Source organism: Seriola aureovittata, chromosome 7 (assembly GCF_021018895.1).
Source record: "Seriola aureovittata isolate HTS-2021-v1 ecotype China chromosome 7, ASM2101889v1, whole genome shotgun sequence".
Lineage (NCBI taxonomy): Eukaryota > Metazoa > Chordata > Actinopteri > Carangiformes > Carangidae > Seriola > Seriola aureovittata.
The window spans coordinates 17,117,541-17,133,404 of NC_079370.1; the positions used below are offsets into that span (position 1 = coordinate 17,117,541).

At 40.9% G+C, this 15,864-nt stretch overlaps 1 protein-coding gene across 16 annotated transcripts in view; it reads right to left on the bottom strand.

Annotated features, from left to right (window-relative positions):
• The window catches only part of LOC130171781 (focal adhesion kinase 1-like), a 63,439-nt gene that overhangs the window by 12,501 nt on the left and 35,074 nt on the right, over nt 1-15,864 (bottom strand). For 13 of the 16 annotated variants that reach the window (XM_056379934.1, XM_056379935.1, XM_056379927.1 and 10 more), the window contains 5 exons: nt 13,903-14,018; nt 13,267-13,367; nt 13,011-13,100; nt 12,646-12,850; nt 5,791-5,902 (listed from right to left, as the gene is read on the bottom strand). In XM_056379934.1, coding sequence (XP_056235909.1) covers nt 5,791-5,902; nt 12,646-12,850; nt 13,011-13,100; nt 13,267-13,367; nt 13,903-14,018 — 624 coding nt within the window. Of the gene's footprint in view, nt 1-2,749; nt 4,552-5,790; nt 5,903-8,517; nt 8,916-12,645; nt 12,851-13,010; nt 13,101-13,266; nt 13,368-13,902; nt 14,019-15,864 lie in introns of those variants that run through there. The other 3 variants (XM_056379938.1, XM_056379941.1, XM_056379940.1) reach the window with 3 other exon arrangements.

Here is a 15,864-nt window from a genome sequence, read left to right on the forward strand (position 1 = left end):
ACAAACCTCCGGGAGCTGTTTGTGTGGCTGGGTTAGCTGTCAATCAAAAAAGGGACCACCCACTGGGCTGCAAGTCCAGCAAGCTGTTAGTTGAACTGGCATGAACTACTGTCCCTGTGTTACAAACATCAACATCCATGGATGACCGGTATACACTATGTTAAATTCCTGGACTAGCGATCACTGGGAAATCTGGTTAGATGTGATGCAGGTGTGTAAACAGTGTGTTATGGTTGCATGTTCACCAAAGACCCCTATTTCAAGAACAAATTCTTTTCTAATTTGGATGAATGGATTTACTGTTGCCGATGAGGCTGAATGACAGAAGTGTAAAATATTTCCAAACAGCATAAGAAATGGGATTTTTCCAACTGTGAGGCATTTTTAATGCAAGCTGCTGCTGCTGCTGCTGCTGCTGAGTGCTGTTGGCCAAAGAACAGGGTTTAGTAGACTGATACTGGAGTATATATATCCTATTCTTTTCTATTCCTTTGGTTAGCACTTGTAGCTAAAAACAGAAGTCCTTGGTGAACCCGCAGCCTTGTTTCCTCTCTTGGTTTCTGGTGAATTTTTGAGATGAAGTCGTTAAAAGCTGATGAACAGTTTCCCCTCTAAGAATGACTGGGAACATTTTTCTAAATGATTTGAAGTCTAACACAGAGCTGGTGTCTAGCACAATATTTCTGTAACTTCTACCTTCCACAGTCTCTCATAGTAGCTTTCTCTGGACCACACCTCCGACAGCAAGACAGACACAAAGACACACAGGGAGGGTGGGAGACAGACAGCAAAGAAAGACAGGAAAGGTTGACAGGGAGGGAGACAAGGAAAGGAAAAAAAGTAGGAAGGGAAGGACAAAGAGAAGCAGACAAAACAAAGAAACTGAAGACGAGACAAAAGGGAGCTTCAAACTTTCAGACACAGAGTCATACCAACAGACAGAAACATACAGCATGTTTGTGGACATGCGCACTCATGGAAGGACACGGGGTTCCTACTCAAGAAGAAAATTATATCTTTAAAGTCTCAATCTGCCCCAGATTCACAGCCCTGTCACAGTCAGTCCATGTGAAGGGAGGTTTCCCTGGGAATACCCAGTTTAAAAATAGAAAGATAAACACAGGGACAACAGACAGAAAGACTGGAGGTTAATCAGACAGGACTGTCACACCAGTAGAAGACAGAAACTGGTTTCTATTTGGAGACGTGTGGATGAATATCTGAATGTAAGTATTAACGACCAAAATCGTAGAACTGCAGTGCCAGGAGATTCAGGTCCAGCTCGTCACTTACGGGAAAAACAAGTAACAGCAGCAGAAGTTTACACCTGCAGATGTGCCAATGCACACCATCTACTGGCAAGGACAATAAGCTGATACAGTGTTGGGACTTGTGGTACCCTGTTTGCTACAAACCAGTTCCCCGTCTGATAGAAATGTACGGCTTTGTGTGTGTTAACCAGAAATCCTCAAGCCACAGCTATGAGGGCAGAACACACCACTGTATTTTAAATGTGTCATTACCTTCAGCATTTAAACTGACTGCATAAATTAAAAATGCAGCGACTTAGGGCAGCCAACACAGTGATTGAGATTCTTTTTTAAAATGAACCTGCTGCTGTGAGGCACAAACCCTCACATTCCCTATATGTTACCAGCATGTAGCATAACTCCATGAAACATTTTAGGAATGTTGTGTACCACAGTGTAATTAACATTTTTTTTTTCGCTTCATGTATCACTCTGAGGCACAATTCATCGACTCCCACACAGACACATCTATCACCATAATAAGGGTCACAGTGCTGTGCAAACATACAGCAACATGGTTCTGTAACAGCGACGTCTCAGTGATAACAGGAATGGATCTTGGCTGTTGCAGGGATTTAACTTGTGACCTGTTTTCCTGCTGCCTTATACAACTAAACTGTATTTTTGCTTTCAATCACTCATCTCTGATTGTAACAGTATTTCTTGCTTTTCTTTTTCATATTTACTCTCGAGCTAGGGTGCTGTTACAACTCCGGGGAGAAGGCTGAACGTTCACCCTAAAACGGAGTCACCAACAAAAACAAGCTCATGTGCGGCACCACTGGCCAGCACCCAACAGTTAGGTCAAGGTGACAGAGAGCTTGCTCTGTATAAACAGACTTAAGTAGAGAGAGACCTTTTAGCTAGGTCTTCATGTATTTATAGTAACTGTCTCAAACACAGGCTTAACACTTATGAGCTTCAGTTGTACATGCAGTAAATCCATGTGGCAGAATGCAGATCCATAGCATTATAGTGAATTGTATTGTATGTTTCAGTAGTTGAACGTTTCCTCTTGAACAGATATGAGACCTGCAGCTGGAGAGAGGAAAAGTTGCTGCGTTATAGCATTAGTTCTGGACTTTGGGTTCCACCTAGTGTAAATGGTTTGAACATGCTTACTGAGCTCATTCCTCGTCATTTAAATTCCAGTGAAATTTAAAAGCTGACCACAAGATTTTTTTAGTGAATTCTGCGACTGCTTGCTTTTTCTGGCCTATCCATGAAATACTGTATCTAAGCTCCATGTTTGTGAGGCGAGTCGGACACTTAGTCCAGTGGAATTAGGATTTTACACAGGCATCCGGAGCAGGCTCGAAATAGGGCGCAATAATCCGAGGACACGTCAACACAATGCCTGACACAGACAAACACAAATGTATGTAACTACATTCAATCACGACAGAGGACATTTAAACAGCATGGCCCTCAGGTCCTAAAGCATGCTACCAGTCTAGGCACAAACATGCTGATTGCACTGTTACTGGCATCAAAATCACTGCACTCGGTTATAATCGATGATTCAAAGTTTAGAGTGAGTTTAGTCATAGATGATGACTATGAAAGCCATGAATCAAAAAATGTTGCAACATTTTTCTTGACAGTGGACTCCTTTTCCGTTTCCTTGTGTTCAGCCAAAACAAATTTGACTAATGTGTTCTTATTTCAGTATGTTTTTCTTTTTCAAGCAGCTAATTAAACCAAACTGTACTTATTTTTAACTTTGGCTGTCATGTGGTGGATAGAGAGAGAAAAGAAACCTGGGAATGAACCAGTGTCCTGAACCCAGTAACTGGCCAACTGTTAAATAAGCACCAACGTCAAAGAAAATCAAATGTTTAAGGTCCTGAAAACATATACATATCACGATGAAACAGATAATACCTAAGGATGTGTTTTTCCAATCTTTATCTTTGATTCTTGCTTATTTAGTTATGAATATTTAATATTATAGAGAAAGATTTAGATGTGAAACCAAGTTATCAGGGGCTGTAAGAAAAGATCTCTGCGAGTGATGTTTCTGTCTGCAGCCAAATTACTGGATGGCATTTTTTTTCTTAGCACCACGAGTGGCCAAATGCAGACAACATGTGGACAGAATTAAAATATTTAAAGTGGAAATCTTCTTATTTCAAAACAGAAAACTCAGCTTTGGTGATTTCAATCACAATCACATAAGAAATGTATCTACCTCCAGGAGCCTTAATAGATTTGATATGATGTTTTTTTGTACCTGGACCTGCAAATCTTTGAATCAGGAATTTTCTTTTTAAATCCCTCTTGACATTTATCAAAGGCTCCACAACCAAGACTGTTGCAACCTTCTTTGATACAGACAAACAGGTTTGTTTTAATGATTAAAAACAGCTTTAGAGCAGTGTAGCAGTACACCACCTGCCTTCAAGGGTCTGGACATGGGTCTTTGAGAGCAGGGGATGGGAAATGGCATGTGAGTAGTTACAGGGAAGCTTGGTATTTGACTGGGTGGAAGAGGGTTACTGGAGGGCAGAGTATAGGGAGTGAGAGGAGTAGGACAGACCAGCGGGGGCCTCCCACATGACTGCACCGCACGGTGTTGGGTCTGGGGGTCAGGGTCAGGTTGGAGTGGGGTACTGGGATTAGTTTGGCAGCCAGGATGAAAGCTGGGCAACAGTGGGATTTTAAGATTAGAATTTGACTCCTGCTGGATGTTTTGGAGGGTGAGGGGACAAACGTTCGACATCCTGCTGGGCAGAGAGTTAAGGTTAGGACTGGATTGGGGAAGGAGAGGAGAGAGGTGCCTGGGGCGGCAGTGGGAGTTGTTTGACGTTGGCTGCGATGAACAGAGCAGGCGGCTGTTAGTAGGGGAATTTATCTTGTGGGGGCAGCTGCCACTGGACGTGCTGTCTGAATCTGTGTGAGGTGGAGAACAGAGGTTAGTTTGAAACTGTAGGGACTCGGGATTCAACCTAGCGTGGTGTGGAGAGAATGAGCGATTGTAGTGAGTGGCGTTTTGAAGAGGAAGTGATTGAGGCTGAGCATTGGGAGAAAAGGAAAAGTGATGGGGAAATTGCAGAGGTGATGAGCAGAGTGGAGGAGTGGGTAGGTGAGAGGAGGTGCAGGGAGATGAAGGATGAGGGTTTCCGAGGCAAAGGGAAAGCTGGGAGGCAAAGCGCTGGTTTTCATGGTAATGGTGGTGAGAAGAAGGAGTGGAAAGGCAATCTTGACTGAAGGTGGTCTGCAGGGAGGGACGACGGCTGGGCTGCAAACAGAAAGACAAAGGTAGAGGGGGGACAAATGGAAATAAAAAAGGTATCATAGAAGACAGAGACATGTAGTGGACAGGTGAGAAAGACGGGGATGAAGCCACGCAGAGACTGAGCCTCGAAAGAGCATGAAATGTTTCTGAACCGTCAGCAAAGCTTTCAATTCCCTTAACAACATTTTTATTTATTTTTGTTGTCAAATTAAACAAATGCAACATTCATTTACATTGGAAACCAAGTTTAATTTCAAGCATGGGCAACTACATTACTGAAGTTATAAAAAAAACAAAAAAAAAACATCTCAATCTCATTAACTACTGTTGAAGACATATGGCTTTAACTGTGACCAAAAGAAGCAGGTAACAGATGCTAACAGCAGGGGCATCGGGGCAGTGAGTGAGGGTGAAGCAGCCAGCAGCTGGGGCAACAAGCTGTGAGCTGTGGGATGGTACTAGTGGAGGAGGGGGTGGGGTGGAGTTTATGGTCTTACAAAAAGAACAATCTAGGAACTAATGTCATATTTGTAAAAGGTAATCATTCAGGAAATCAACCTTGTTCACACATTTGAAGGGAGCTAGTTAGAAAAATACCTCTTGTTCCAGTTTTAGATAATTTTCCACAGCATGTGCTGAGAGTTTGTGGTCAGGGGCTTGAATATGCATATTACAAAAAGCATCAATATATATCGTTTGTTCGAATCTACTGAACTGAAATACTAACCTCAACCCGCCCACCTCAGGGTGATTATACGGTGACATACAGTATAAGACAAAAAAATGCCTCCACAGCGGCTTTTCACAAACAAACAATTATACATTTATAACATGTAAAAGCTGCCAAATGTGTGAAAATGTGACATAAAAGTCACATGATCAGTGGTATTATGACCAAAACATTCACTTTCTTGTAACATTTAATTCACCTGAAGAGTCTCTTCTTTTTTGTGTGAGGGAATTTTCCCCATGCTATGGGACTGTAACCCACCTGACACTCAAACCCTTTTAGATTTGTTTTTCTTAACTTGATTATCATTGCGAGAAAAACCCCTCTTGACAACTGACCTCAGCAAGATCCTGCAGAATTAGCTGAGCGTCTAAATATTTATGGTGGCGACTTATAATCATGTGTAATGCAGCAAAGTCAACAAAAAAATATATCACCAACTCCTATGTGTGGTTACCGCACTCAGACACAAACAGACTCGGAGACACAGACCCATTTGATGTATGTCTTACCTTTGGCGGGGCTTCATCAGACCCTCCTGAGTCCCAAGAAACAGTGACCTGCCTCCTCATCTCCATCCTGCTCCTCTCCTTCTGCTGGAGCTTCTCCTCCTCTAAGATAGTGCTGGAAACAAAGAAAAAGATCATGTAACACAAAAATGCTGCTTGTGTCTTTGTTTGTTTCTGCTGAACTATCACCTCTTAAAATCCAGCGGAAGAAGCAAAAAGAAAGCTTATAGGTGATAAACAGATAGGGCTGTCTCTGTTGCAATCTCTAGAAGAAATAAAAAAAACCCCCAAAAAACAAAACACATAACAGGTGTCGCTAATATCCATTTATAAATGTGAAGAACCTCAGAGGAGACTACAAGATAATGCCACTTCCATCTTGCCCACCATTTTCTGTCAGGTCTCATCTTGACAGGTACGTCATGAAATATTCAGACACAACAACCACATGACCTGGAAAATATGAGGTACCAACACTTCCTCAACAGAACAGTTTTTTAAGAAGCAAACTGTCAGCTTACGTGTTTTTCTACCTCGCGTTGTAAAGATGAAAACTCCCAGACAAGCCCATAAGCACACACACATCGTTCTATGTGTCAAAGTGTCATTACCACACAAACTCGTGCATACAGAGTGCTCCTCACACACTGTTTGTACAGAGCGTCAAAACACAAACTACTAGAGTCAGAAGAAAAACAAATTCCATTTTGTTATGAAATGTCTTATTGCTCAGTCTCTTACTACCACTACAGTTCATCCCTGAACGCTCGTAACTCCCAACACTGCTCAGTGTGCCAATACTGACAGCTATACTAATAAAAACTATTTGGCTTCAGATGCTTGAATAACTCAATTTTGATTCTCGCCATCTACTCAACGTCAGTGCTGGAATGGTCAGCTGTTATGTTGCAACGTATAATTTAATTTCAATATTTACGTCTTAAAAAGAGTTTGTAACAACTTTTACCCTTCATTGTGTACTCACAGTAACTACTGATACCATCTCTTTGCTGTGCCAGACAAAACTGAAACTAGAACTAAATCAGTAAATCTTTGAGTAACGTCGCTTAAGAAATGAACAAACTGAATCACTTGGAAACTCAGCAATGTCCCACGCCCCAAACCAAGTTTTTTATAAAGGACTAATGTAGCCAAAGATACCACACTGAATTTACCCCTAAAATTACTTACACTGACCCGTTCCTGGGAAAACTGCTGCTAAACCAAATGCAGATTCCCAGGGAGAGGAGCTGCTGCTGAAGAGCTGATGGTCCCAGTGAATGGTTCAACTATCCAGCACACACACACACACACACACACACACGCACACACACACACACACACACACACACACACGCACACACACACACACACGCACTCTTTCTGCCCTCCTTCCCTCAACAAGGGTATGAGAGCTATTTCTAGTAACATCATTACCCTCCTGTTCTGTTTTCTCCTGCTGTGTGTGTGTCTGTGTATGTGTGTGTATCCTTGCACCTGTCTAAATCCGTCTCCTGACAGGTTTAGTCACACACATTTGTACAAGTATCATCACTAAAATATTTAACAAGCAAAGCATTTACTAACAGATCCATCAATGAATCTGCCATCCCCGCCTCACAGTTTAACAGTAAATGACGTCATGTATCCGTACGATGATAACTGATGATAACTTCAGCACCTGGCAACATCAACACTGACTGTCTCCTCCCCCACCTACACAACGCCACCACCTGGAATAACAAGGCCTGGTTTATTTACTCAGGCTGGGCCGACTGCACAATCTTGGACTTTTCAGCAACGCCCTGCCTCATTTTCATGTAGCTCTCACCTGTTAGCTGCCCAGTAATGACTGCTACTGATGACCACTGAGCAGCACACTGAGCTGTAAACAGCTGCTAATTAAGAACATAAAGATGACGTGCAACAATGTTAACATGAGATGTTATACCACGAAGACAACGGCTCAGCTGATTGGACTGAGGGTAATCAATAGTCTGTTCCCTGATTTCATCATGGGGGACAACAAAAAAGAAAAATCGTTTTAATTCATTCATTTTAATTATTCATTAGCTGATGTAAATTTAATTATGAATAATTGCATGCATGTCATATAGCGGTCTCTACAATGTGTTTAAATGATGGAACTGAAATACAGACTTCACATTATATGTTTAAATCAGGCTGAAACTAATGGCAGCAAGCATCCACCCTACTGAAGTGCTCTTGAGCAAAACAATAAAATTCTTTTGTTCTTGTTAAAGGATAAATGTGTTACTATGCCACCGCTGCAGCAAGGAAACATTGTCCATGAAAACAAACAACTAAGATTCCCACAGTCTGCAGAGCGTCATATTAGGACTTTTCTACCTCATCAGTGACACTTTTTACAAACCAGTACGGACATGAGGGATAACTACAGAAACCATTTCAATGTACATATGTGTATGTGAATGCTATTTTAAGACAGACTTGATCAAAAAATAACCCATCCTTTAAGTAGGACATGCAAAAAGACACATTTCTTCTTGAGGATCAGAAGAAGACAGGCAAACAATCAGCTATGAATTATGTTTAAGAGGCATACAAAATGGCTGCTCAAAAACAGCTTTGGACTTAACCCACAGATACTACAGCATCCACTGAAAGCAGCACACTTGTACACATAAACACAGGCTGATACCACTACATTTAGAAAAGCATAATGAGACAGAAGAGCCCATACTTTACCTACAGAAAAGGCCTATCCGACAGCACTGGAGTATTTCAAGTGAAGCCCTTTTAGGAGAATATCGTAGCCTCTAAAGTGATGATGGGCCAGCAGCACTCAGCACTGATACGCTACTGAAGGTCAACATGAATAACTCCAAAGGATCCCAGCAACACGCAGCAGATAAAAACCTACTGTTCCCTGCAGCTGAACAAAACCCCACTAGACCTAACTAGCTACAGTGCATCACCACACATAGACTTCACTATTAGGATAATAAGGCCTGAAAATTAGGAGCCTTGATCCGCTAACTTTGACCATGGGAGCACCGAGCAACAGTGGTGCTTGCTTGCCTTTTTCCTTGCTTCTTTCATTCTCTCTCTATTCATTTTCTCTCTCTCTCTCTCTCTGTTGGAAAGCTGTAGCTCCTGGCAGCTGCCCACTGTGTAAACACACACACACACACACACACACACACACACACACACACACACACGTTGGTCTGCAGTCTAGGAAAACTGTAGTAGTAGCTGAGAGCTGCATATTTGGCAGGAGAGACCTATAATTGATATTATGATATAAAAGCCAGCCAGACCGAAAGTAAACCAAACTGCATAACCTTATATGGCATGAGTTTCTCCTATTAATAGTCAGTGACCACAGTGAACATGGTCAATATTGACTTGGTTTCCAGGACACTGGATGAGGCACATTAAGGGTCCTCACTATTTCTTCATGCCAAAGCATCATAGTCAATTAGAGTAAATGTTCTTAATTTTGTCAGCTTAGCACCCAAATGCAGATCGCATGTACTTTTCCACACTGGGTTTTCAGCCCATTAAAACATACAACCGCAAACATACTGTACATGTGTCAAGTGAGCGGGACCTCCGTGATGTTCAAGGCCTGTAACTCATTCGGAACCAAAAAAAGAAAGTGAGCTCAGGAGGACACAATGAAAAGGTGAAAGAGTTCAGGAGGAGAGGATGAAAAAAAAAAGAGAGCAGAAAAGGTAGAGTTTGGAAAGACTGTAAGAGGAGTAGAATTAGGTGGTGAGAGAGGAGAGCTGACATGGAGAAAAATTGGAAGAGGAATCATGGAGGAATTTAAGGTGTGAGTCATGCTGGTTTTAAGCAAACTCATAAAACCACAGGAGTTAAATATGCACTCTTATTTTCCTGTTTCTGTGTATGTTAGAGAGAGAGGGAGAGAGAGGATGAGAGAGAGAGAGAGGGAGAGAGAGAGACAGAGAGAGAGAGAGAGAGAGAGAGAGGGAGAGAGGGAGAGAGAGAGAGAGGGGGAGAGAGGAGAGAGAGAGAGAGAGAGAGAGAGAGAGAGAGAGAGAGAGAGAACAACACAGAGTGAGAATGTGCATGTTGAAGGAAACAATGATGGCATCTTGCTGTGCTCCTGAAACTTGCGTTGCTTTACTTAGGTCTATGAGTACAAAAATGTGATTCAAGCTGCAACACTTCCAATGTGAGGTACAACGTAAAAAAAGACACAAGTTACACTTTTTTTAAAGGTAAATGCACAAACTAAAAATAAACATCGGCTCAGAATTAAATCAAACCTACTTGCATGTACATGTTACACAGAGGAAGGTGTTAGTATTTAAGGGGGAGATATCTTCAGAATAATATGTTGCTAAGATGGAGTAGTGATTCATTTTTGATCAATGATATAAACGCATCCTTGTTCTGGAGAATCTGGCCACAGGGCCATTTGTTTAAATTCATATAGGGCGATCCTTCCTTGGTCCAATGGTACCACCACTACTAGTATGATCTATCTTTCCATGAGAGGCGATGCTGAAACATAACTTCCCAAAACCTACAGGTCCGTTCATGTCTGAGTGATTAAGAATTGTTATGTCACAGTGTCTGGGAAAAGCTCTACTCATACGGTACCGCTCCTGTATACCGGAAAATGTCAGTGAGCCTTGATGTAAAAGAAATAGTGTGAACTCTTGTTCAACCCTGTCTTCCAGCTATTTAAAATATTATTTAATCTATTTAAGTTTTGCTGGTTAGCAGGATTTAAGTGAATACTATCTCTCTGTCCCAACAGGAATCCTGATACTGTTACACAAAGCAGAAGAAAAGATCTTATCAGGCATGAACATATCTTAAAGAGCTTAACTCTACCTGCATTTGTGCAAGTGTGTTGGGGGAAATTATGATCTGAGTGCTGGTTATGTCACTTTGGCTGTTGGCATCCTGTGATTAACATTAATTATAATCACATAGTGTAACCTAACACTGGCAGACATAAACCATAAAACATGTCAGGTTCTTTCTTTACTTGCTGTTCCTCCGCTGCCACCTGATTGATGACACCACACCCACTGTTCTTGGAATTAAAATGAGAAGATTTTGTTTAGTTTTTTCTCGGTCTTATGAGCGCAACTCTTAGTCTCTTTGATTAAACTTTTCATAAATCGTTAACTGCCTTGCCCAGTTAGTAATATGACATTACATGACTAATGAATAGGTTGTCCCCTTCCTGTTCAAAGGGAAATATCACAATGACGCATTACTCTACTAAGCAAGTTTTCGAATTACTAGCAGTGCTGTCTAGCTCTGCCTTATCTGATCACAACGTGCCCAGGATATTGTCTCTTGGTAGATAAGGTCTCTCTCCTTGGAAATCTGTCTCCAGGCAAAGCTGGTAACAAAGAAGTGATGTATCATTTAACAAGGAGGCAAGGCATGACCAAGATGTGTAATCTATCTCTGTCATCACTGCATCTTTGTTACTATGCCAACTGTAATGTCCTCAGCCAAAACAGGAGGTAAAATGCAGTCTGTTAAGTATTTGAAGTTTTGATAGGCTCCGTATTCCTGCACATTAGATTTAAGTACAATCAATACTTAGGTTAAGAAGTGTTAACTCTCTGGTTTAATTTGAGAGACAGTGTTTGTTTTACAAACTGTATTTCCCAAGAGGAAATAGTCCTACATTGTTCACCAAATATGGCAGTCAACATCATAAGGGTTATTGATGATGTTGACTGCAGAAACTCCTAGTCATTATTTCGTTTGAGTTCCAGGCTGCTGGAGTAAAGCCAAAACAATGAAAAAGATATTACTGTCCAAATATTTATGGACCATACTGTATACAACACTGCTGCAGAGAGGGTATGGGCACAATTTGATACTTGACATACAGTAACTGTTGTCATAGTCACAAGTCTACAGTATGTTTGGGATATGAACATTAGGATATATATTGTTAGCCACAGAACTGTTTTGGAGTGACATTAATAAAATGTCCAGAGTAGGTATACTCTCACCACACAGGAAATTATTTCACAACTGTCTCTATGTCTCTTACCAAAAATGAAACATTCATGTAGTATTTTAAACTACATTAAATCTGAGCAGACAAGAAGCAATGAAATGATCCACTCTGCCATCTCAAAGAAAATAAGAATACATGACCTTAGCTGAAATTAAAAAAAAAAAAAAAAAAAAAAAAAAAATCACTGTCCCTTTTCTTATCCATCTGTATTTGACAGTCTATGGAAATTTAATCTGCTGCTCTGGCCATACATCTTTAATGGGTCACTCTGGTCTGATGTTAAACCAGCTGTCAAAGACAAAGGCCACAGTATGTTTATTAATTTTAATGGTATAATATCTGCTGTAGCTCTTTGTCTGCTCTATTTATCATGTCACATTGATACAGACAGACAGTGACACCTGCTGTTGGGAAGGTGTAACAAAACTGTTCACCTGCAAAACATAATTTAGTGTGGAATAGTCCTTTATCTAAACTACTAACCTGAAAACAGCAGGAAGAACATGGAGTGAGATAGTAAGTAGAAAGTAATCCAAATCTCACATCTAAACCTATAAAAGACAGACTGAGTAAAATTTGACGGATCAAACTACATAACGCATTTTGTGTTAATTTAATTTGTTCATTAGAGCTATAGCCGACTATGAAGAACAAAAAATGTCTTGGCTCAAATGGACACAACCACATCAAGAGATCTCAACCCTTAAAACATAAATTGTACTTCTTCAGCTGAGTTAAATCATATATAAAATCATTATCTGACCTTCCCTGTCCCAGGAATCATTCAAATGTTCAAAAGACAAGACAAAGACACCCACACATACTAGAACCACATGATTTAGTACCTCAGTTGTGTTTTGAGTTCATTGAATCGCGGCCTCTTGCTGGGATCATAAGACCAACACTTTGTCATCAAGCTGTAGAGAGTAGGAGGGCACTGAGGGGGCATCGCCAGCCGCTCGCCGTTCTCTATCCTCCCAATGACGTCGTTGTTCTTCACACCCTGGAAAGGCTTGATGCCGAACATAAGGATCTCCCACATACAGACGCCTATGGAAAGACAGAAAAACAGCATAAACTCTGTCACTATGCGACAACCACCTATTTGACTTTTACCATGCTACAAAAACAAGAGACTGAGCATGAAACATCAGGAGACAACTTACACAGAAATGAAGGAAGGAAGAAAACAACATGGACTTAAACTCACCAAACATCCAGACATCACTGGCTGTGGTAAATCGTCTGAAGTTGATGGATTCTGGAGCCATCCATTTAATAGGTAGTTTACCTTTCGATGCTGAAACAGGGATCAGGAGAACTGAGTTACACGGATCAGTTCAGCTCATACGAGCTAATGCGAATAATAGTGCCTCTTTTTCCACATGTTGTGATAGAAAGACTTAAGATGAGGAGGGAGAGTTGGTTTTATTATCAACTTGTGTGCATGGAGGTATGACTGTTACCTTTGTAGTAAGAGCTATCCTCCATGTATCGCGACAGACCAAAGTCCCCCAGTTTCACACAGTCGACTGTCGACACCAACACGTTCCGCGCTGCAATGTCCCTAAAGACGACAAAACCAGAGTAAGAAATCTTACACACTATGACATTTATTCTTTTAATCTACTTGACTGGACATTTGTCACATGAGGTAATAATTCATATTTCTCATGTAACCACCAAAAAAAGAAAAAGCATGATAAGATGGTTAGTGTTCCTAATTCAGCCAGATCAGTTCACATGTTTGTGAGACTTGGCCTTCATATACTAGAAGTTTGTGAAAATATTTTCCTGTATCAGGACATGCCTTCAATTTTACCAACACCTGGCTCTGACTATCTGCCATTAAATAAAATACTTTCACACCCAACTGTCCGTCTTCATTGCAACCATGACAGAGGAAACAGGAATAATTATTTTATTTTACTATTTTATTAAGCAACCGCTCTGTGAAAGATCTATGTAATGTTATGGTGCTCTGGCCAGTTAGCACCACACACCTCAAAAAAACCTCAAACTAATACTTGTAAATGGAACATTAATTTTAAAATGTAAGAATATTGTGGTATACTGTGGTTTCAGGATACCCTCCTTCATACCTGTGTACAAAGCGTTTGCTCTCCAGATAGGCCAGTGCCGTGCTGAGCTGGTAGGAGTATAGGATGAGAGTGGCCAGGTCTAGACTATACTTCCTCACCTGGAGAAACGACCGTAACTATGGAGAACAGGGAGAAAACACAGACAGAGGGATGTTAGAGGAAGCGAGCAACAGCCATTAAAAACACACAAACAGACAGGGAGAGAGAAAGCAGGAGAAGAAGAAGAAGTAGTAAATGGAGATTTAAAATGAGTGAGAAGGAAAGAAACAGAGGGAGAAACTATGATAGAGTGGAAGGAGAGAGAGGAACACAGAGTGAAAACTAGAGACCGTCTTGTTTTGGCATCACACCAGCTGTGATGGCCGTTCCGACCGATGAGTACTCTGTAGTTTTTCTTACATTATTACATGAGCACTCAATACTCATGGGTCAGACCACACACATCTAGGAACTTGGCCTTCATTTTGATCTCAGCTACACACCTGTAAAGTTTGATGACTGCATCTTGCATGGTTGTGATGCGGTCGTGTTGACAAAATCTGTCCACATACAGAAATATAAACACCTGCCACAGTTCTCAGAACTGTTCCCGCTATAGTAGGTGTCCCCAGGAAAACATGACACACACACACACACACACACAACACACACACACACACACACACACACACACACACACACACACACACACACACACACACACACACACACACACACACACACACACACACACACACACACACACACACACACACACACACACCTCTAACAGCCCTGCTGTTGCAGCTGGTAATAATAATACCCACAGTTCCATGAAACAAGCTGTGTCATGGTTAGACAGAACAGGAACTATCTAAGGAGAAATTAGTGGAGATATTATCCTTCTTATTTAACTTGAGCAGTGTACTGCCTCCAGTCCACTGTGCTGCTGCCCACAGTGGCTTCACAGAGAGTATTCAAACCCCTTCACTTTTTGCACACTTTGTGTTCTGAATTTAATTGTAAATGGATAAAATTGCCATTTTAGCCCATCAGTCTATATAATAACAAATGACAAAGTGAAAACGTGTTTTAGAAACTTTTGAAAATTAATTAAATAATCAAAACCCTTAATTCAGTACTTTGTAGAAGCCCCTTTGGCAGCAGTTGGCAGCTTTGAGTCTTCTTGGGTAAGTCTCTACCAGCTTTGCATGTCTGGATTTGGGCAGTTTATCCCATTCTTCCATAAGCCTGTATGATTGAGTTCAAGTAGATGGTGCAAACCCAGAAGTCACTCTGAAGGAAAGCATTAGTGACTCTAATTTGATTTGGACAGCCTCCTGTCCAGTGTCGGTCAATGAGCAGCACAGTGACATGTGCCTGATCGAAGACCAGACGGGCTGCTGCATTCTGGACCATCTGTAAGGGTTTCACTGTAGTCCTGGTGAGAGATAACCATGGCATGGACAGAGAATTTGGTTGTGGTAAGAGGTGAAGAGGTGATTTTAATATTCTGGACACATCTCAAGGATAACTTAAGCAAACAGGATGCACCTTACCACAGTTTGGAGTGCCACAGCAAAAGGCAAAAACTTCTAAAAGCATGTTTTCATTTTGTCAATATAGGTTATTGGCTTTGATTGATGGGCAAACATGGCAATTTACAACACAATAAAGTGTGTTTGTGAATATTCTCTGAAGCCACTGTTCATATGAGAAGTGCTACACTCTCAGTTGAGATTTGCCTTAAGAATAAATGTGCTTATTAAGAAAACTAATGTCACCAAACAATGCAAACAGAAATAGAACATGATTATTTATAAATATGTTTTCTCAAACCAATTTAAATGTAATTTATTACTTAATACGGAACTCTATGAAAATGTTCAATTTTTACTGAAAAATCCCAATTCAGATTTTCCCCTGGATTTTTGAAACCAAAAATGAGCCAGAGACATTTACATCATTTTAAAATCACACAGT